This window comes from Anguilla rostrata, chromosome 5, assembly GCF_018555375.3.
Source record: "Anguilla rostrata isolate EN2019 chromosome 5, ASM1855537v3, whole genome shotgun sequence".
Lineage (NCBI taxonomy): Eukaryota > Metazoa > Chordata > Actinopteri > Anguilliformes > Anguillidae > Anguilla > Anguilla rostrata.
The window spans coordinates 16,151,559-16,173,635 of NC_057937.1; the positions used below are offsets into that span (position 1 = coordinate 16,151,559).

The 22,077-nt window shown below is 39.5% G+C and overlaps 1 protein-coding gene across 1 annotated transcript in view; it reads right to left on the reverse strand.

The window, feature by feature from the left end:
- Positions 1–16,418, reverse strand: part of LOC135254830 (platelet-derived growth factor C-like) — a 37,333-nt gene extending 20,915 nt beyond the window's left edge. Inside the window, exon 1 of the mRNA XM_064335360.1 lies at positions 15,536–16,418. Coding sequence (XP_064191430.1) covers positions 15,536–15,647 — 112 coding nt within the window. The 5' untranslated portion in view covers positions 15,648–16,418. The remainder of the gene's footprint in view (positions 1–15,535) is intronic.
- Between the last annotated feature and the right edge of the window lie 5,659 nt (positions 16,419–22,077).

The window sequence follows — 22,077 nt, forward strand, 5'->3', positions numbered from 1 at the left end:
CTCCCTCAGCAAGCAGACTCTTTCCGGAATAAAGACACCCATGTCTTTATCTATATCTCCTGGAAATTAATTTCACCATGTTCGGGTTTGTCGGGCAAAGTCATGGGCAGCTGTGCATCCAGCCAAGAGAACTCCCAGCCATAGTATGAGACTGGCCTTAAAACTGATGAGAAACCTCAGGGCCTCCACTGAGAAAGCGATCAGCTGATGGCAAGGCCGGTTCTAGGCATAGGCGATATAGGCGGTCGCACAGGGCGCCATGTGAGAGTGACGCCAAACAAAGGGGATGAGAACAGGGAAAATCCCTTCCTGGTCCACAGAATTTAAATAACGCTTATTAAAATGAAAACAACATCTATTAAAAACCCATACATTCAGGGTCCTCCCTAGACATTCATATGAAATTCACATTTAACATTGGAAAACTGCATTTGCGGATGTATCTCACGGATGTATCTCACTTGAAAAAAAAGCCCAGATAAGTCTTCATTCCCCTCTACCCAGTTCACGCTTGTCTCCACATCATTTACTCCCTCTAAATATTCAGGAAATCCTGTAATTACCACTGGCTTGGGCCTCTTCAAAGTGCTGTGATTTCCAGACATCGGACATGCCACTTAGTCTTAGCTGACATTCATTCATTCATGCATCGCCGCTCCCCCTGAGGAGATTTACATGCATGAGTGTGGTTTTACGCAGGCTTATGTTCCTGGCCATATGTCCTCCATGGACCTCGTTCACTCAAAGCATAACAGCACATGAAACCGCTTCTACAATTAAAAATCGTCCAGTGTTGTAGTGTTGCCTTAGACAATGATTGGCATGTATTTGTCAGCATAAATCCCATCAAACTGGCCTGTCCTTCTGAATCTCTAAATCAGAAATATCACAAACAATAAAAAAGCATTTCAATCATTTTCAGACAATTGAGAGCTGAAAATAGAGATAAGGGGTCACAACCTCAAGGGAAATCGCATGATTGAGTCTATTTCTTGAGTGTTAGGTATTGCCTTTAAGAAATAAAATGTCAATTACTGACACTCTGATAGGCAATGTCATGGGAAGGTCAAAGCATCGAGGAAACAATCTCCAGGAAAATATAAAAGAATAATGCATTTTATTAACTGGGATACTGTTTGAAACATAAAAAGAAATGTTTAACATTTTAGTGGGTTAGTAGCCACAAAGATCATTCTTAAACGTGCCAGGTTTAGCATAACTCTATGCCTGGCTTTTCACTGGACACCGATGGGCCCATTTATAGATCTGAAATAAATCCATAAAACCATTACCGAGCGATATTCTCTGCAGCTGTGGAGTTTTACAGTGGTTGGCAGTTCCGGAGCCTTTGTAGTCACATCTGTCAGGCATAGCAGCTGTTACCAGGGGCTAAATTACAGTGCGATCCAGTCCAGCCAAATTGTCAGGCAGCTTGCATGGTGAGGTCAAGATACTGTTATTACTGTTATTAATTAGTGACTAAAGACCCAGGTCCTCAAACACGAGGGGTAAAATTCCACTGATGACCGATGAGCCACACATGGATCAGCCATCAGTGTACACCCCCTGCCAACCCCTCCCCCCCCAACCCCCCAGGCCTTGTCACCATGAATAAATTCAGCACAGTCCAAGCAGACTGAACTGCACATTTGGAGACAACAAGCAAGAACAATGGAGTTTGATGCACTCCTGCAAATGGATAATTTACTCCAAATGGTGGAAATCTGCAGGAAACGGTTGGTGCCCATATAAAGAGGCTGCAAAATTAACACCAGGCCCTTTATTGTCCCTTGGGCTTTTCTGCATCTCCAGTTAGACAAATCTTGTACTCTCAAAGTAGCACTGATCCTTTAGGACCACCTGAATACATTATCTACCTATAATGTACCATATCAGCTTGTCATAAATGAAATAAAGATTTTGACATATGACGTAAATATTTTGATGGAATATTCAATGCATATGAATTTTGTGTAACTACTTCTATACAGTGTACAATAAGTATCTAGTTCATTTTCAAATGTACAGGTATAAAAAAATGTTTAAGGAAGGCTAAATATCACCGATGTTGTAAATGGAGAGTTTTTCAGGATGCCATACCCCAATGTTCAGCATTTGTCGCTCTAACCCTAATAATCACGACTCATGTGGCAGTACTGCAATCCATCAATGGCTGCAGGCTTTTCAGTCAACGGAGATTACCTTCTGTGATAAAACTGTACCTGCTCATTTAATCATTTCACAGAAGAAAATTGCAATGTTGTTGTTATTGTTGTTGTTATTACTGTTATTCTCCATAGGAGGCAGGCAGCTGTGCACTGGTACTGTTGGGAGGACAGGGAAAGGAGCTTGAGTGAAAAGAGGCCTCTGGGTAAAGCCGTGATAAGAGGGAAAAGAACACGAGAGAGAATAGAAGAGGCCTATGGGTAAAGTCAAGAGGAGAGGGTGAGAAGGACTACAAGAAATGAGGGAGGGATATGGAGGGCCATGTGCAGGGGAAACAGCCCCTGGGCATTGTAAAATACAGCCTTTAATCACTGGGGAAAAGCCCAGGTGTACAAGGGAAATTATGTTTACTGTAACGCAGTACATTGAACAGCTAATTATCTAAAAACCAATTCTCTCCCCATAATCTTAATGCGATCCCAAGGCTTGTAAATCAAACAGTGCTTTGAATGCACATGCACATTTGTGCAGAAATGGAAGTACAGCAAAAAGGAAGTTGAGGAAATGAATGCGAAGACAGCTGTGTAGGACAGCAGTAGGTCATTGCTCCACCTGCTCCACCCATGGGGATCAAATGAAGACGTTTATGACAAAACTTGCTTGTGAAATATCAAAAGCATCTCAAAATGAAATTTTTATTTACTGTACAGGCAGTTTGTGGCAAGTTACTTTGAATATTTTAGAATGTAATAAATCATTAGCACTACATCCACTGAAAAACAGGGGAATAATGATATGCTTGTTCAGCAGAGAGAGCGTGTTTCCTGGATTTGCTCTAACCAATTATTCCGGCTTAATTTTCTGGACAGCTGGGCAGAGCAGCACTGGAACACTCCAATATCGGACAACAGTAATACAGTTTCGCCCAGGATACATGCACGTTCTGCAGCTGCAGCTCATGAATTTCTCAAAAAATAAGATCAAAAAAGTTACTGGAGTAACGAAACGGTTGAGAGCAGTTGGCATGAAATCGCAGAACAGATTAGTCGTTGTTGACCACTCCTGAGGAAAGCTTGATGTCGCACAGACCTTTAACCAGGAGTTTCTTTCTGCCATTCAAAAAAACAAGCCCAGTCTGTTAAATCATATGGCTCTCTAACTATCGACGGCCATAACGGAACACTGAGAAATTACCTCTACGGTCGTGTTACAGTTTTGACAGATCAAGCTAAAAGATGAATCCGGCTTGTCAACCAAACATCATTACCCAGCAGGGCTCCAAAGCTATTTTAAGTTCTGCGGCTATAATTGTAATGCGAAACAGGGGAGCAGGTGTTTGTCATAGGAAAAGCAGCAGAGTAAGGCGAGATTAAGTCCCATCTCCTTCCTGCAACGCGCTCAGATGGCACCGCGATAATAAACGAGCTGGCACTTCCTTGCTGTCACCACTTTTACTTCCAGCCGAACCGTAGCTTCCTCTGATCATGCCATGCGCTTGGCAGGGGACGTCTGGGAGCCGGTCATGGTATCTTAGGAACGACAACACCAACAGCTGGCATCACAGAGGAGGACGGCTGATCTGGGATCAGCTTTTTGCCTTTCCTGTTCACAATGGGTAAGGTTAGAACACAGTCAGAGCAAAGCTGGTGCTGCTCTAAGACACTTAGAGTAGCTGCTACCAGCATGAATGACAACTCTTAAATGAATGATACCTGCTCCCTTGTAGCCCTGTGGTTCCAGAAAGGTGTAAAATTTCATTTTATAATTATGATGATACCAAATCGGTCCAATTAATTGCTCTCTATTGCAGTGTTTTCAGTCTTATTAAAGAAGTAAGAAATTAATTACGTTGTGTGGATAAAATGTATCCTTCCTATTATGCGTTGACAGTGAATAAACTGAATTATAGAATTATTACATCTGAATGATAAACCAATTAACATTTAACTATAAGTATCCTTAGGGATCTGCAATACAGAGGATATCTGATATCCCCAGATACAACTTAAACCACTATAATAGCTGTGCCATCGTTTATGTTATTCATTTCGATTGTTCCCCAAGAACGGCAAATTGTATGATGCTTTACATTTTGGAGAAACTTTCAACAGTATTTGGAGAAACTTTCAACAGTATGACACAGTGGGGTTTGGCAATTTGGCCAACCTAGCTAATTATTCTGTAGGGCTCCATTGCACATTTACAGTTATTAAAACATATTTTTAGAAAACATTAAGAATAAGACACAGAGGACAACAGAGCACATGGGGGACACAAGTTTGAATACTGTGTAAACTGTACACTGTTATGCCCTTAGGCAAATGTATTACCTCAACAGCTCCTGCAAAAAAATATATATCAATGACTTACAGAACACATGACATTAAATCGTTATTTGTCCCAGGCAAGGGCACCTGCTGCGCAATTGCAAAGCGTAATTGGTAGGTGGGTTGAATTTGAAGGTAATTAAAGACAGAAGAACATTCTGGAAATTCAATATCTATATTTCATATGGCTTTAGACTATGGGTGTATTTCAATAGCTGCCTTTAATTTTCAGTTTCTCTGAAGTGAGAGTACCATACATAGAATTGCATTTATGTAAACAGAATCTCAACAAAAAAACATTTTCAAGGTACAAAAATGCCAAGTTACTCATGCATTCAAAGCACTGTCTATAAGTCAGTAATTACATCTTCCAAAATCTAGGCTTACCTTTAAAAGTGTAGCGAAGTTACAACAAATAATATTGGCCATCATAGCTAACGCATTTAAATTAAACAAGCTTTATTCCAAAGCAATGCTGTCCAATGTTCCCTACGTTATTCCATGTAAGCTGGCCCTGTCTTTTTTTCATTTTACCACCTAGCATCCATACAAAACAATGATACCACCCACCAAATAAAAAAAAAAACATTTTGAGTTGGCAGAAATACTGTAGCATCACATGTGCACGTCCTTATATGTCCATTTCGCATGTGTATCCGAGTATCTTGCTTTCAGCTACTTTGATCAGACTACTTTGATCAGATATTGTTATTGGCAGAAAATGCAGTTAAATGTCCAATGGGGAGAATTATTGATTGGGGGCGGGAAAAAGAAGAACAAGGATAAAAATGCAAAATAACCAAAGTTTGGGGCTTTATTGTGTGGACGTGCAAAGCTGTATCAGAATTCTGTGTGCTTACATGAGGTCAGAATCCACAGAAGATAATGTTCTAAAGGGCTGAGAGTCTGTGGTCATTGTAATTCTTTTCTGTAGAAAACCCTGGAAAGTGCAATCTCTCAATTCTGTATAGGTACGGGCATGCCCCGCCAAGCCACAACTTGGCAGATAGCATAACTGCCATTCCAATATACTGCAATATATTGTAAATCTGTGGACTTTTTAGGAAATGTGATAAAGATGTATTTCACAGCAATATATTTTTATTTGTTCTTAATATTACATTATTTGAAAGTGGAAATAAATAATGTATTTACTCATATATTGTGAAGTGTTTCAATACCTTGATAACATATTTTATTTCACTATATTTTTTAATATAATCTACTTCTGTATGAATTGGGTGAACTTCAGCCATGTCTGAAAAGAAGCCAAGTTTACAATACAAGCTGTTTTTCACTAAATGTGGAAATGAACTGCTGTAATAAATGGCCAAGACCAAAAAAAAAAAAACCTAAACCTAAAGGCAAATTCTCAGACCACTTTTCTCTTAATTAAGTTGTGGGGACCACTTAACCACCCTTTTAAGTTTAAAATGTGGTAGAGATTGAAACCCCAACACTGGACCATAAACCTCTGCTCTGCCTTTAAAAAGAAACAGTGTATCTTCCTGTGGAAACCCATCAGACCACATGTGAGGTGAGCTCGCTGACATCCTGCAAGCTGATCTTTCAACTGGGGCATTTTGTGGGAACGGAAGGAGCGTGGTGGTTTGCCATATCTGTCCCCCTTCAGGACCAAACAAATTGTGACAGGAACCTTAGAGTGCTACCAGTCCCTTTGAGGCTAAACTCAATCCCAGGCATGTGAAGCCAGATGCTGACCCACATTTAAAGTCAATGGGTTCGTTTTGTAATGTTATACAGAAACAAATGGGCATCCCCATCCGGGTGCACTAGAGCTCAGCTGGGAAGTCATGGTACACTCTGCAGCACATCTAAAAGGACAGTTCAATCCGCCACAGTGCATACCAGGTGATATCTGGAATAATGCAGTGATGACATTTTAAGGCTGCACGACGGTAGTCATCATTTATAGCTCCTACTTCTTTGTTCAGCCTGCCACGAAACAAAAACCGCAAGACCAATATTTTTGTAGCAGGGCAGGGGGTTTACTGTCTCGATGTCTGCAGGTACTGTACCTGCTGTGGAGGGCAGGCTTATATGACAGGAATGTTTGGGCTACCAAACATGAGTGGGCCGTTCCTTTTATTTAATATTTAACTTTTAACTGCAGGATATCCGTTCCCTGGGTCAGCCAAGGGCTGGGAACACTTAAACCCTACCCATAGATGAAGAGGGTGGTGGTGAGGGGGGGTGGGGGGGGGGGGGTGATAAGAAAAGGGATGCTTTGAAAGATTTTTTCTAGACAAGGGGGTGATGAAATCCCACAAAGAATGTAGGTGTGCCCGGTTCAGACAGAAACCAAGGTCAGCTTGTCAAGCACAGCGCTTGCTGCCAAAACTGTAAGTTTAATGGAATCTTGTTGATTTTTTTGCCAGTGAAGTAACATCTAAGTAAACCGCCAGTTTTAATGTGCCCAGGGCTCTGTCAGTACCTGTTCCAATGAACAAATCGCTGTACAATGTCTTTATTACTCCATAAGTTTGAACATGGCAGCTTACATAATGGGTCCTACATATGGAGACTTAAAGAAATAGAACACGATCGTAATGATTCAGGCAACGTATAATAAAATGTTCAGTCCAAAAACAGTTTTGACAGGGTACTTTTAACTCTAACAGACAACATATGTTTCTAGAAGAGGACTCATGCAATTGTATGCAAAAGTGTGATGGCCCCTGGTGTATTTTACAATGAATCTCTAATTGAACAGAAGCTGACCTGCCCTTACATGGCATATCACTACATGTGACTACTTACTGCATGTCTTAATGCATGATTGCTATTTACTTGCATTTATTACAGATTAAAGAAAATAACAAAATTTGGGAACCCATTCAGATGATTCTTTATTCATTTTTAACAAGGTGAGTACTTAGTCCCAGAAAAGCGGATTCACCCATTAGGACTTCAGTTAGTCAGGATAATTCTAGGGTTGAACCATTATTCTGAATTTACTTCATAATTTATAATCTGTCACACTGCAATTATTCTGTCCTGTTCCAACATCCACAGGCTCCTCTAAGCAGTTGTCTGGGGACCTAAAAATAAAGATAATTGACTTTTACAAAATAGGAGAATGCTAAAAAAAATAATAAAAAGCTCTCAATGCTTCAGGCTAGCCATTTCAGCTGTCAGTAATACTGTTTAGAAATGGCTAAATTGAACACTTTGGATCCAGAAGGTCAAGACTTGCCCAAAAGCTCGTCCGATCTGCACAACAAAACCCACCGATCACTGCAAAGAACATGAAGAACAGTTTAGCTGACACTGGAGAAGCTGGTGACAGGCCCACAATGCCACATACACAACAATGATCTGCAAAGACAGAGTTTTAAGAAGGGAGCCTGTTCCACAGCCTCATCACGAAAGTCAGCATCTACAATATGTGAAAGAAAAACCCTGATTAGCCCGAAGCATTTTGGAACAATGGAGTATGGACTGATGAAATTAAAATTAAACTGTTTGCCCACAACCAAAGGAAGATGTGTTTAAAGAAAAAGGGTGAAGCATTTGAGGAAAAGAACACCTTGCCAACTGTTAAGCACAGGGGTGGATCTATTACAGTATGCTTTAGAGCTGTGTAGCAGCCAGTGGAACAGGAAATATTGTGCAGACAAAAGGAAGAATGGATTCGACTAGATATCATATGATAATACATTAAGCTAATGTCCCAGAGTCAGTCAAGACAGTGAAGTTGAAAAGACGTAGCCAAAATTTGCATACAACTGTATTAATGATTTTTTCTGTGTACAAACAAATTTGTGTGTGTTAATATTAACATGCAGTTATCACTGGCAAGGACTGAAAAAATGTTTGTTTTGCCTAGTAAAAAATAATCTGAACATCTGTTATAGAATAACTTGTCTGTAATCCATTCAAACATATTACTTAAACTATGTAATCAAATGTTTGATCTTTTAATCTGTGATTCTAGGGGGGAAAAGTAACTCAGTCATTTTCCTAAATGCTGTGGTTTGACAGTAAATATTTTTATTTTCAAATGACCAGATCTACACCCCTAAATGACAGGACAATTTGATAGCAGAACAGTGGAATTATTATCTACAATCAATACAACTAAATCAGTGAACACTTACATTCACTGCTCAAGAGCCACTCATTTTGGAAAAATCGATTTGCACTGTGCATGACTCACGACAGCAATTCTTCAGTGTTGAAAAATAGCACAAAATAGCCAAACGTAATCTCCCTTACTGTATGGCTAATTTCATAGTTTACCATCTGGTTGAATTTGTACTGATAGAAGGTTGAATCTAAATCTATTAGCCTTGATTCCCAACAAGCAATGCTAATCAGATGTCACACACACAAATGACTTTAGGATTCTTTTATCTCTCTTTCCCTCTTTGAAAGTTCCAAATTCCAACACATTCTTTCCTTCTGCAGGCCAGCGATACACAATCTCTACAGTATGTACTGTAAGTCCAATGAGAGAGGCAGTGCTGTAAGAAACATGAATAGTTCAACAAACAAAAAAACTCCCTGGCCTGCCCCTTACATACAAATTCACACACAGGCTTCAACAGTTATGACAAATGCCTTCTTGTCTTCACTGTGTAATTGTGCTGTTCGTCATCGGAAAGATGATCATTTTTGCTGAGGCTGGACTCCCTGCAGCCACACGCAGGACGCAGATTGTGTTACCACTGGCAAAGGGAGGACCGGTAGCAAGGAAATGTGACCTTCGAGTACACATCCACCCATCTCCTCGCTGCTTTCAGGATATCACTCACTTTCTACCAGCTGTGATCATCACTGATGCAATTGTAAAGAAGCCGTCACTGAAGATGATGTCACACAATATCAGCATTTCGTAAACCGTGACTTTTTGTTTAGTTTTATGTTACAAGGGTTTGGCTGATGGTACCGTGCATTAATCAGCAGATTTTTAAAAATAATTATTTTGCTTTATTTCAGTGACTTTTAGCACAAACTGGGGACTGCATCTCCCACTTGAATATTTGACTGGTGTATCTGACTTCAGACAAGCATTGTCGAAGGAAAACAAAAATAAGGTACAAATTTCTGGTGCACTGAGCCTGCTCAACCAACCGTTAAAGTGCCCTCACGGTATGAGCCTTTTACGACTTTCTCAATCTCGGAGCAATGCACTGCTTGATGAAAGACAAGCAACAGAATAAACTGCATTTTTGGATCATCCCAAACAGGTACTGACTGCCACGAGCTGTAGCCAGGCATGCCGGTTTCACTACCAATGAGTGCACCTGCAGTATCGATACTGCAAAACAAAATGGGCCTGCGATAAAAAATGAGATAAAAATATGCCAGCCAACACATTTGTTAACCTGACTGATACATTACACAGTAACAGAACATAGTTCAAACAGTACAGTTGAATCTCATAACTTTAACTGGTGTAATGTGAAACGGTGTTTGGCTTCCAGGAGGCATAAAGCCACCCTGCTTGCAGACCACCATGTCTCGCTAATTAAAGCACCCAAGTGTTGGAAAGCAGCTCTCACACGTCAGTTACGCAGCATGTGAGACATTTACAAAACTTTGTATTTGGAGGGAAAGGGCTTAAGCCAGGAGGACCATTAGTCCGAGATTCGGTGCTGGTGGTCTACCTTTGACGCGCCTGGATACGGGGTTGTGCAGTCGTGTCAATCCCAGGAGGTGAACTGAGAAACTGAGAAAGGAACTTGTGTAATGGCCCCTCAATGCACTCCTGTCACCATAACACTCTGAGGGCAGAAACGGCACAGAGGCCTTGTTCTGCACTTCTCTTTGTGTTATGCTCGGAAGACAAATATTTAACGTACAAGTTTATTTTTGCACGCTCTGCTCGAAATGTTTAAATTCTGCAGAGACATGAGATTTTATCTCCACAGCAGCCTTAAATAGGAATATTCCAAGTCCCTGGTAAAGAATTCTTTTTTTTGTACATTATGCATTTCCATTTGAGTTTTTATTATTTTATTTTTTTACTGTTTTTGTTGAAAAATTGAAAACTTAATCTTTTTGCCAGTGATACAAATTTTGTCAATAACATAAATGTTGTATAAAGGCATGTGGCCAGTGTTTTTGAATGGCTATACAACATTGGTTGACTGTGGCATGATCGCTATACATTACCCCCTAGTGGCAGCACACTCACACAGCACTCCCAATGCCCCAACCCCGAAACTCCCCAACACAGTTCACATGAGACACTGAAACTCCATCCTGACCCACTTAAATGAGAAGCCTATCCCTTGGGAGAGCCTACCCCCCAAAACCAGGCAGGATGTAATACGCTTGCATGCCAAGTGTATTAGACCGTATTCAAAAATGGTCAGGCTACAGAAACATCAATGCAGCAAAAATCCAAAACCCTAATCCACAACTCATATTAGTCATCAAACCTATGGACCACTGGCAGACAAAAGTCTGCTCATAGAGTCCGGTGACTCACCTTCAATAAAATGAAAAATATAACATGGCCGAACACATAAAACGTAATCCTTTGCTACATATGATTAATTATGCATTTACTACTTATGGTCAGAGGTCAGAGGTCATAGTAAAAAGTGACACCACATAATGCGTAAAGAAGGATGTGCTACGGATTGATTAATTAACATTTTGGACATTAATAACATCTTCAAAACATCATTCGTTCCAATCAACAATTAGTATTGTAAACAAAAGTAATCTTCTTACACTCATACCTGTTATATTATTAATCCAAAAGGAAATCAGAGAGAAAATAATAGCTATAGAGGGTCAGGGGAGCAATGGTGCAATCTGAAGAGGTGGATCTTCAGTCTGCATCAGAAGAAGGATAGGGCTTTGGCTGTCCTGACCACAGTTGGAAGCGGTTCCGCAACCAAGGGCCAGAACAAAAGACGTGAAATGGGAAATGTTGCTTCGAGGTCTAATTCATCTCAATGCAAAATCAATACTTTATTTTCAACAGTACGGAATAACACCAGGGGCAGCAACCTAGACATAACCCTCATTTCAAATTGTGGCAGTCAGTTGAATGCTTATACTGTATATTAATGCAAATCAAAGACAATTACAATCCTGATACTGGCCCAGGAGCCAATTATTTCAAAGCTCATTGCTCCACTCTATTTGTAAACACTTTTAAATTTTGAATAACAAAAAAAGCAAGCATTTCTGAAGCAGGAACCACATGAGAGATATTCTTAATTTATCATGCCCTGCATGTTGACTTTGTGTTTTTTTTCCAGTGGAGGTTTAAAAAAGAATCCCTTGGAAGAAGTAGTTGAAGAAACTTGGTCTATAGTCCACCTTCTAGTCGATAGGGATCTCCATCCCAAGGACACACTTAAGATAGAAAGATTGGTTTAATATTGTGTGCAATGAGAGGTAATGAGATTTTATATTAAAAAGGGTAAACAAGATCTAATTTACCAGTCCCTGAGCAAAACCTCTTTCATTTCGTTGAGTGCAGACAGCCTGCTTCTTATGCACTTTTTACTTTATTCCGACAGGACGGAAGCAGAGAGGGGTGCAGACAGAAATGGGCTCACCGTACCAAATGTACCACGGTGGGTAATCGAGCCCACAGCTGCACCAGAGGATTTGTATGGATTCAGATTTGGTCACCTTGCGAACAATGTCACTCAGTCTTACACCTTAAGCAACACTTGGTTTAAACGGTTGATTTCTTAAAGGAGGATATCAATGAAGGGTATATTTCAGCAGTTAGAACCATAAGCATCACAGCATGTTTGATCATGTCTGGGACCTGTGCTACCAGATCCAGTATGGTCTTAAGCTCCCATCATGATTCCTGCTGACTTGATTTCTTCAGTAGGCATACAAGGGAACATTTAATGATATCAAGCATTTCTCATTGCATCATGAGAAATAAATAAGCATTTTACGAGATAATTATCTTTCATCACTACGTACACCTAACTGAAGCTTGAAATTTGACCTTTTCGGAGGGTGCAAAAGTCAGCAGGGCTTAGAAAATTGATATTGCCCCAGGGAAAGTGAGTAGTCAGATGGACAGAACGGTGGGGTTTAAAATTCAGATAGACCCCAAGATACCTTTGAAGCTAAATCAGTATGTGAGAGGCTGCTAGCTCTCTCGGCTCTCACGGTGACTGTTAGTAGTTTGTCGCTTGGCCTCATATTCGACCCATAAAAGGCAGCGGTAATACCGTAGAGTGTTAAGCTCACAAATGCTGGTAACAATTTGGTCTTCATCTTGGTTTCAGCTAATTCAGAATGATCATGTTTCATGCATCTGTAGGCTACAATTCAAGGGTCCTGGCAGGCAAAGGAGATTCGTTTTTGCCATGTTAATGTTACATGGGCACTAGACTGTGCACAGCAGTCAACACTCATCTGTCTTCATCATTTTTACATGTGCATGAAGGCAACAGGAATGTAGCAAAAGGGCTCTGAAATATTAACAGCATGTCCAAGGGGATCTTACATGTTTGTCTTGTTTCCATCAGGCCCCAGCTGAGGCTACAGGAGATGCAAAAAAGAAAGCCCTTTTAGCGCAGTGTCTGCAGCTGGCTTGTTAGATGTGGTCAGCATACGGAGATGAAATGCTGTGGGTGGGCCGTCCCAGACACTGATGGGAAGAGGTAATGAGATCATGTTGGGAGTAAATGGTTTTCGACTGTTGAACAATTCTACTGATAATTCTCTCTGTTACAAAGAGGGACCAGAGCTAGTCAACTGGCACTTTTTCCATTAACATTTTATCATTCAACATGTTATCCATCCACCTGTTTTACATGTTAAGTCTACTCTGATAGAAGTGAATTTTATTCTTATAGAGTTTTTTTTTTTTTTTGTCCTTACTGGCCCCATTACAACTTTTAGCATTTTAATATTCACACATTCCTAATACATGAGTGTAATAATATATTGACCACCTCCTACCATAACATCTTAATACATGCATGAATCAAGCACATTTAGTTTTAAAAAACTTGATAAATTGGTAATTTCATTGCTGAGCTGCTCTGCTGATACAGAATTGGATGTGACCACCCTTCAAGCTTTTCACATAAACATTTATTTTTGCCAACCCACTTATTTTCTTCATGAAATATTATTTTACCTAGAGGACGTTTTTGTGAAATACACGTACCCTAAGTTGGTCATAATGATCATGGGCTATTTCACTGTGTTTACATTGTATGTATGTGCTTCAACTTCTAAAGAAATCCTGTGTTGGGGTCCGTGTCTACAGGTCACCCAACTTCCTGGGACAGCGTTGATAGTCATCATGTGTACTGGCTTTAATGAATGGAACCGCTGAGACCAGAAGCTATTACCGCCACAGCTACTATGTGTGTATGGCGCCGCCTTAATTTTACACAGATCAATAGCGGCTAGTCTTCGGGTATCTGATATGAGCCATTCAGGGGAAAAAATAACACTGCTGTTCATGTCAAAGGTTAGCCGCTGTCTGCATTTTTCTTCAAGGTTTTTTCGGGTGATTTTTAAAGGCTTTCCCCACGCCCAATGTTTTCCAAATCCAGCCTGATTAGGCTAATCACGGGGCATGCCTTTGATGAGAAAAGAAGCCCTCAACAGACCGCAGGTGCCTCATGTCATCGCGTGAACAAACCGCGCGCTGAGACAACGTTCTTCTCGCCAGACTAACAAAGATGTTAACTGAAATAAGCGTCTCACGTGGGTCTTTGCACATTTCAGCGTCTGCTCCAGAGGTGGGTAACGAGGGTCGTGTTCCTGCTTTTCATGCCAACTCCTGGCCTTAAGTTCTTAATTATCCCTAGCCATCTGACATTTTAGCTACAGTACATTTCTTGATAAGCTCATGAATGACCCCAGAAGACTGTTCTTGTGTACCTATATGAAACGTTTTTCTGTGATCAAATCTGGGAGTTAACCAGAACCACTGTTGGTGTACACAGCCAATTAGCTCATTTAGCCAGTGTAATTGATGGAAATAAAAACCTGCATAGACACCGGCCCTCCAGAACCAGAATTGCCCACCCATGGTCTACTCACACGCACTATGGTAGACTAATAGGAAAAGTGTTTATTGCAAAGGCTACTACGCTTACTATCTCACTATCTGAGAGACTGAAATATCGCTCAATAATATAATGCACAGTAAACGGTATAACTGCGCCTGGATTTAGTCGGTTCTGATTGTAAAATGTTTACAGCATGCTATAATATTCCATTTTGACTCATACCAACGCCTAAACTTTGTTACACTAAATAATATTGAGACTTTACTGTATACATTCAAGCGATTTTCCTATTTCATGTGAAAATGCGATTTAAAGTGGGAAAACTAATAAAATAAGAAAATCCATAGATGCCTTGCTGTGTGAACTTGATATGAGAACTTGATATAACGCATAAACTTCAAAATGCAGAAAGCAGGTGAAGGCATGTGGTTGATGACGCATTCAGGGGTTAAATGTTCTTTCATTTTGTTATAAAACCTCTAGTTTTAAAATGAAAGAAAAGTTCATTCTGACCGGAAGGCATCCGCAGAGGTCTCACAACCACACGCCAATAAATGCCTTCAGGTAACCAGGAAACATTAAATACGAATTACTACAGGCGAATCATTTTATATAATGAAACACATCAAAGTCGTGCAGTTAATTAGGACGCAGCTAAGTTCACTAAAGTCGGTGACGAAACTGGTTGAGGGAAATGAACTGTAACTCAGCAAGAGTTCAGAAGGTAAACAAATTACACAGCCTGGGGCTGTTCGCTCGGCATGAAAGAAGCCTTTTAACAGTTAAACTGGAACCTGCTCTCCAGAGACATGCGATCAGAGAGGCCGTTCTGCACACACTTTTCGGCCTTCACTTGAAAGCTTTAAGTAATTTCCATTTCCTCCGCAGGTTTACGCAGTTCTCACAGAACAAGAAGCGTCCATTCATAGGCATTAACAACTCCAATGCCGGGGGGTGTACCGTGCACTCCTTATAAATTGACCACTGAACCATGCGTTAAAAAAACGGTATACGTTATTGTCCAAAATAACATGAGATCATACATCTGCTTACCATTTTGCTGCTTCATTGGTGTATGGGGGAGCTTGCTGCTGACGCTTGACTCGGCTTGCGATCCATGTTGTTGGACAGACGATGCAAAGAGGAACAATAATGACAGGATCATTTGGGATTAATATAAACGGCGAGTGTGCACTTCAGGACTGTCGTTTCTTCTATTGAATTTACCATGCGACCTTTGGAAGAAAGCGGTTATCTATATTCGGAAACATCTGTTGGAGATCAATAAGAAGTAGCATCGACATAATCCCATCCAGAAGTGTATTTCTGTCATTAAAAAACAGGCTATTAATAAATTACATTTTATTATATAGTGCACCCATAGACTTTTTAAAAACGACGATGATAAACTTTCGGGTCCGCTCAGAACCAGAGCAGGATGCACACTAGGGGCACCTGTCAACGTTTGGAAAGTTTACTTCAACTTTTGCAAACAAAATGAGCTGCTATTGTATGCCGATTTGCCAGCTGTACATTGCGATGTACAGTAGCCTTAATGACAGGCGTGGTGAAGCGCGGTGCAATTAAAGTAATCCCGTGCTGATTCGAATAGTTTTTATCCAAGAGAAATATACTCGTCTCCGAGTGGGTGGTTCTTTAGGTAAGACACTTCCCATGTAGTTTGCTGTTTCTTCCTAGCCCTGGAGTCCCGGCGCTTGCAAGTACTTTACGAGCCAGGCATTCCAACCAGAGATGTGTTTCGCGCTTTAGGTAAGGGTATCTGCCAGAATATCCGTGTGATCCCGCGCAGTCTGAGTTGTTGTGTAAAGTCTGATCCCATGTATAGCACACAGAATTAAGAGGCAGCGCTGACTCGACAGGGTCCCTGCTGAATCTTGTGAGAACGAAGACTGCCAACTGGCGATTCAACAGGTGCTACACATAAAGTCAAACTTTGGAGCGAAGGAAACTCCCCCCAGGGAAGCGTTAACCGTGCAGTTGCTGCCCAAGCCACCGAGTTAAATCACATAGCTCTAATATATTCTAAGATGTATGTAATTCAGGTGCATAATGGTAAAATTAGTCTTGTATGTTTTTCTCACTATAGCAAGTTTCTGTTTCTAACTGTAAAAAAAAAAAAAAAAACAGACTATTCAAAAGATCTGTTGGTTTTAAGAGTGGAATTGTCAACAAAAAAAAATCTATACATCGCACCTATAATATCATTTAGAGTCCTCATTGCCATAAACAAAAGTATAGAGTTATCAGGCTGTGACAGCTCTCAGAGTAAAATGTCCACTGTTAATTCAGCTCTTACAGAGTAGGCTACATATGAGTCCAATAAGGAGTTGATTTAACACTGCACATTTTGGGACCAAAGCTCATACTCAGCTTTCCAAGAATACGATATGGAGGACAATGTAGTTGACAATATCAAGATTTATACGTTGATAATACAGTGAAATTATTGCCCTAGATTCAGTTTCTGCATGACTTCATTTGGGGGGATGACAATGCTGTTTAATCCACGGCAGAAAATAGGTAATTCTTTTACTGAACTTTCAAGGTGATTTAGCAGCTTGCTTACTCCCAGTTACATTTTCTGTTTACTCCCTGAACCTGCAAACTCCCTTATATCTGATTGAATTGTATCCTGCAAACATTTATTTCCAAAGGTTTTATATATATATATATATATATATATATATATATATATATATATATATATATATATATGTATGTATATATATATTCTGAAAAATGCATTTAAACTTGCTGGAAAAGTGCATGTACTGTAACAGGTGCACTGCTTATTTTTATTGCTGTGATTATCAATAGAAAATGCATTATCTAAAGGAAGTTAATTCGTTTTGTCTGCCGACCTTCCTCAACCCTTCCCATGACCCACTCCTGGGTCTGGACCCACCACTTAGGAACCACTGGTGTAAGACTAAAATCTCTTGCTTAAATTTACTACCCAAAATGATATTACAGGCATCATATTGCCGTTAGACTGGGCACAGACCTTAACCTTTCTTGAACCATTTAATGAGAGGAAAGACTTATGATTATTTAAATTCATTCAGTCACTATCTGCATAGTTGGGACTTGTTAAAGCTAAGACTTCAGCATAAAATCCTTCCCTGTTCTCTGTACCACTCACTATCACTTTTTAAGAGAGCAAAGTTCCAGTGGCAACTATCTTAAGCATTCATCCATACAGTCGCTTAATATGCAGTTAAGAAAGCCTATTTCCAGTATTAAAAATGTGTTCTTATAGCTTGCTAGGTGATTGAGAAATATGTACACTTAGTCCCAAATTCAGTTGTAGACATAAAGAGTACCTAGAGTTGTTCAGTTATTATTTGATGTGTATACCGAAGGTGAGTTTCAAATTAATTTAGTTGATATTTTAAGAATGCTGTTTTCTGTGTGAATTGAAGAAGTGTTTGAAAAATAATCTCAAGCAAAGTTCATTTGGCACAAACCAAATAAAGAGGACGCTTAATAATTACTTAAAGATTTGTGTTTACTGGTCCAGTTTTCAGATCCATGGTTCAACAATTAATGTTTGTCAGGAAATTGGATAACTTCATAAGATGAAAAGTTTAAAAAAATGTTACTTAATATGATGGGTAGCAAACTAGTGTTCTATGCAGTGATGTATCTTCTTAAAAATAAACTGATTTGACAGTCACGTTTAGATGTATGTGTTCTTTGTGTAAGATCCCAAACATTTGTGTAACAGAAAGTATTAAGTTGCACTCCAGGGACTGTGGCAGCTGTCAGGCCACCTTGTTTTTTTTTTTTTATTTTATTTTATTTTATTTTTTTTTTAATGTTTTTATCTGAAGCTGATATTTTGTCTTCTTGGGACTGCTTGGCTACTTTTTGCCTTGGTGGTCTTGTAAACTCACAAGAGTAATTAAATGGAAAAACTACAACGGAATTAGATAAATCTCTGAAACACTGGACAGAACATATCTAGGTTTTGACTGCCAATCATTAATATTTACAGAAAAAATGTATTTGTTGAAAATTAGCTAGATATGATTAGATTTAAAAGTTGATTTATTTGTATGTTCTACAGACACATGCATCAGAATTACATGACCATGTTCTGTATACAGTATAGCATAGATCAGCATAGCAACAATGATTAAATCAAATTCTGCATAATTTGAACAGTGTTCCTCATGGATTAGTATGTGGTCAGATTTCAATGGCTGCAGCGTTCTAAACAATAACATGGTTCCTTGCTTGGTGTCACTGGCTTAGTGAAGTGCAACCTTGAGAATAATCATGAGGATAATTGTTCGACTTACTACGTAGTTCAAGTGTATCAGATTGAACTTCCTGTATCACAAGGAAGATGTTTAAAAATAGGGCTTGATTTATATTTTCTTTGTCATAATGCTTGTTTTTTTCCCCCTGGTACTAAATTATAATAAACATATACCACAGATAATTGCAATATGTAATGTTCTAATAATCTAGAAGCTGAATTTCTGGCTCCATATATACCAATTATGAAACCCTTGAGTTTTCAACTGATATTTTGCTTAGAGGCTAGAGACACCTGGTGGTCTCCATAAGCTACAGTCTCTCTCTACGGGTTCTCATGATGAGGAAGCATTTGTTAAAAGGTGTGTGTTTTTGTGTGGGGTACCCCCATTTTCAGCTGTGTGAGAGTAAATTAATGGATGACTTGGAGGTGTTAACTGTTACTCAGGTGTTTCCTTTTGCATGGATTGTTCACACATAAAATATCAGTTTCAGCAAGTTTTGAGTGTTTTAGCCTTTGTTTTCATCTGTGGAGATTGCATTTGGAGTCAGAGGGATACGCTATCATGAAGATCAGAGAACTATCTATGGCTGAGAAACAACCAATCTGTAAACTGAGAGGGCAGAATAATCCATTAAAAAGGACAGAAACGGTATATATCAAGCACTGCAGCTTGAAAAGTATTGAAATAGAAAGAAACCACATGTGGTCAAGGAAGACAGCCACAGTTGATGACAAACAAATCCGATGAGCTGTGGAAAAAAAAAAACCATAAAACAAAGGTCAGTGACATCACCTGCTTAGTCAGAGGGCAGAAAATCTCAAGTCACTCTATGCAGAAGATTTTGAGGGCAGAATTATAGAGGCTACATTGCAAGATGCAAACCTCTCATCACCTGCAACCACCTAAAGACCAAATTAGAATTTGCCAAAAAAAAATAAATACAGAGATGAACCAGAAGAGTCTGGAACAAAGTTTTATTGACAGATGAGACAAAAGTTAAAATAGTTACCAAATTGATGGAAAGCCAAAAGTGTGGAGAAAGGAAGATACAGCCCATAATCCGGTATGAATGGCTGCTTCTGAAACAGAAAAATATGCTCACTCATGTTTTTTGATGATGTAACAGAGAATGGCAGAAGTAGGATGGATTCAGAAGTGTACAGACAAAACCTTTTTCTGGTTTTGTACAAAGAAATTCCTCCAACCTCAACAGCTGGTACTTCATCCTGCAGCAAGACAATGACCCCTAACACACTGCCTTTGCAAACAAATTATTCATCAGTGGGGAAAAGTAGAAGGTTTTGGACTGGCCAAGTCAGTCTCCTGATTTGAATCCAATCAAGCATGCATTTCACTTGCTGGGAAACTGCAGACAAAAACCTCCTGAAACAGAAATCAACTGAAAGCAGCTGCAGAGGATGCCTGGAAAGGCTTTTCCAAAGAAGATACCAAACCATTAGTGATGTCAATGGGTCATAAACTTGATACAGTTAATGCATTTAAAGGCTATGCAACCAAATATTAGACTATTGCTCTGATTTATATACTATGCCAGATTGTTTTAGCTTCGATATGGTCCTGTTTAAAATCAAGTAAGTCTCCTTCTCAGTCTTCAACCCCACCCACTCATCCCCAAGTTCCCAACCAACTGAGTCACAGACACACAAATTCATTAGAAACTACTGGTAAATGTTTTTCCATCAATTACTTAGACCGGATATTGCATTATCCAGTCAGGACCATAAAACATTACAAATAATTTGAAAACTGGACGTTCCAGTCAAAAAACCGGACATCTGGTGACCCTAGCTGGATAGCTAAAGGTAATATTACTTGTAGGTTCAACAGAAAACAAGCCAGCTCCATACTGCTTTTCATCCCCTTAGCAAACTTCAGCTGACGTCATCAAGGAAAAGTCATTCCAAGGTTAGCTCTAGTTCTTGAATGAGGTCTGGCTAGCTAGCAACAAACACTCCGCAGCTCTGTAGCTACACCCACCCCTCCCCACACAGAAAAGAACACCATGCCCAGAAACGTACCAAACATGTTTTAGAATAACAAATACAGGTGAAGGTGCATTTTCATTTGGCAAAATACATAAAGGAAGTGCATCATAGATATGCCTTAGCATGATTATTTTATAACATTTTCAAGGTAAAAATCTAAAGTTCATCCGTTAACGTGCACACTTGAAAATGGGCAGACTCAACACAAAAGCTGTTTGGGTAAAATGGTAAAACATATACGCATGCAAGATAAAAACTGATCATCTGACTTTTGTCTCATATTCATCTTTTCATCTCAAATCCAAATTCCTTACATAGCAAAAATAACAAATTTCACTGTACTATTCCCATGCTTTGGAGGGCATGGTATCTGTCATTGTCTACTTATATAACAAATGTGATTACTAATGCATGATTTTTCCTAGCATGGAAGCCATGAAAAGACTCAGATGCTGGCAATGCTCCACATGTGCCTTCTGCGCGAATGAATACTTTGCATAAAATATGTTCTCAGTTGAGAGGGAACCCCCCATGTCTCACCAATGCCGCTAAAAATGTGACTTCTATATGAACCTGAGTAGCTGAAATAAAGGAGACTGGTTCTAGCCTGATGTCACATCCTGTTATACAGTGTATTACTGTATTTAATTATCTGTCTACCTACAGTAGTGTCTATGTATTTTCCACTGAACATGATTAACATGGTTCTTATTTGTTTGCGTTTGGTCTGTGAGGGTTAAACACAGATATTCAATCCAATTCAGTTGAATAAAATATGTTGAATAAGAAACAAATATTTCACCGTACTCCAATGCACATACATTTTTAGCCATCACACTCTATCTCAAGTCTAATTTACAGTATCGTGCAAATTGAGGAGAGGGAAATCAGCTGTGCTGGAGAGCAGGTTGTGGCATATAGCTACAGGCAGTAAAACAGAAGGGCTCAAATGGGACATCCAGATCTCACAGTCTCTCAGAAAATATCAACGAACAGTACCATCTTTGGGGATTCATGTTACAAAGTGTCATTAAATTTAATTCTATTAATTCTATTAATCTCCCACAAATAGTCATTTCCTTACAGAGTCCAACATTGAAGTGTGTGTGTGTGTGTGTGTGTGTGTGTGTACGGGGAACACCTCTGTGATCTAACACTGAGAGTAATTTCAGCTCTACCTGCTATAGAATATTGATATGCAAAATTAATATGAGATAACTAGGTAAACAGAAGCTTAGAATACGTTATTGGTGGTCTGTTATCTGTTACATAATGCACAACAATTACAAAATGGTGTGGG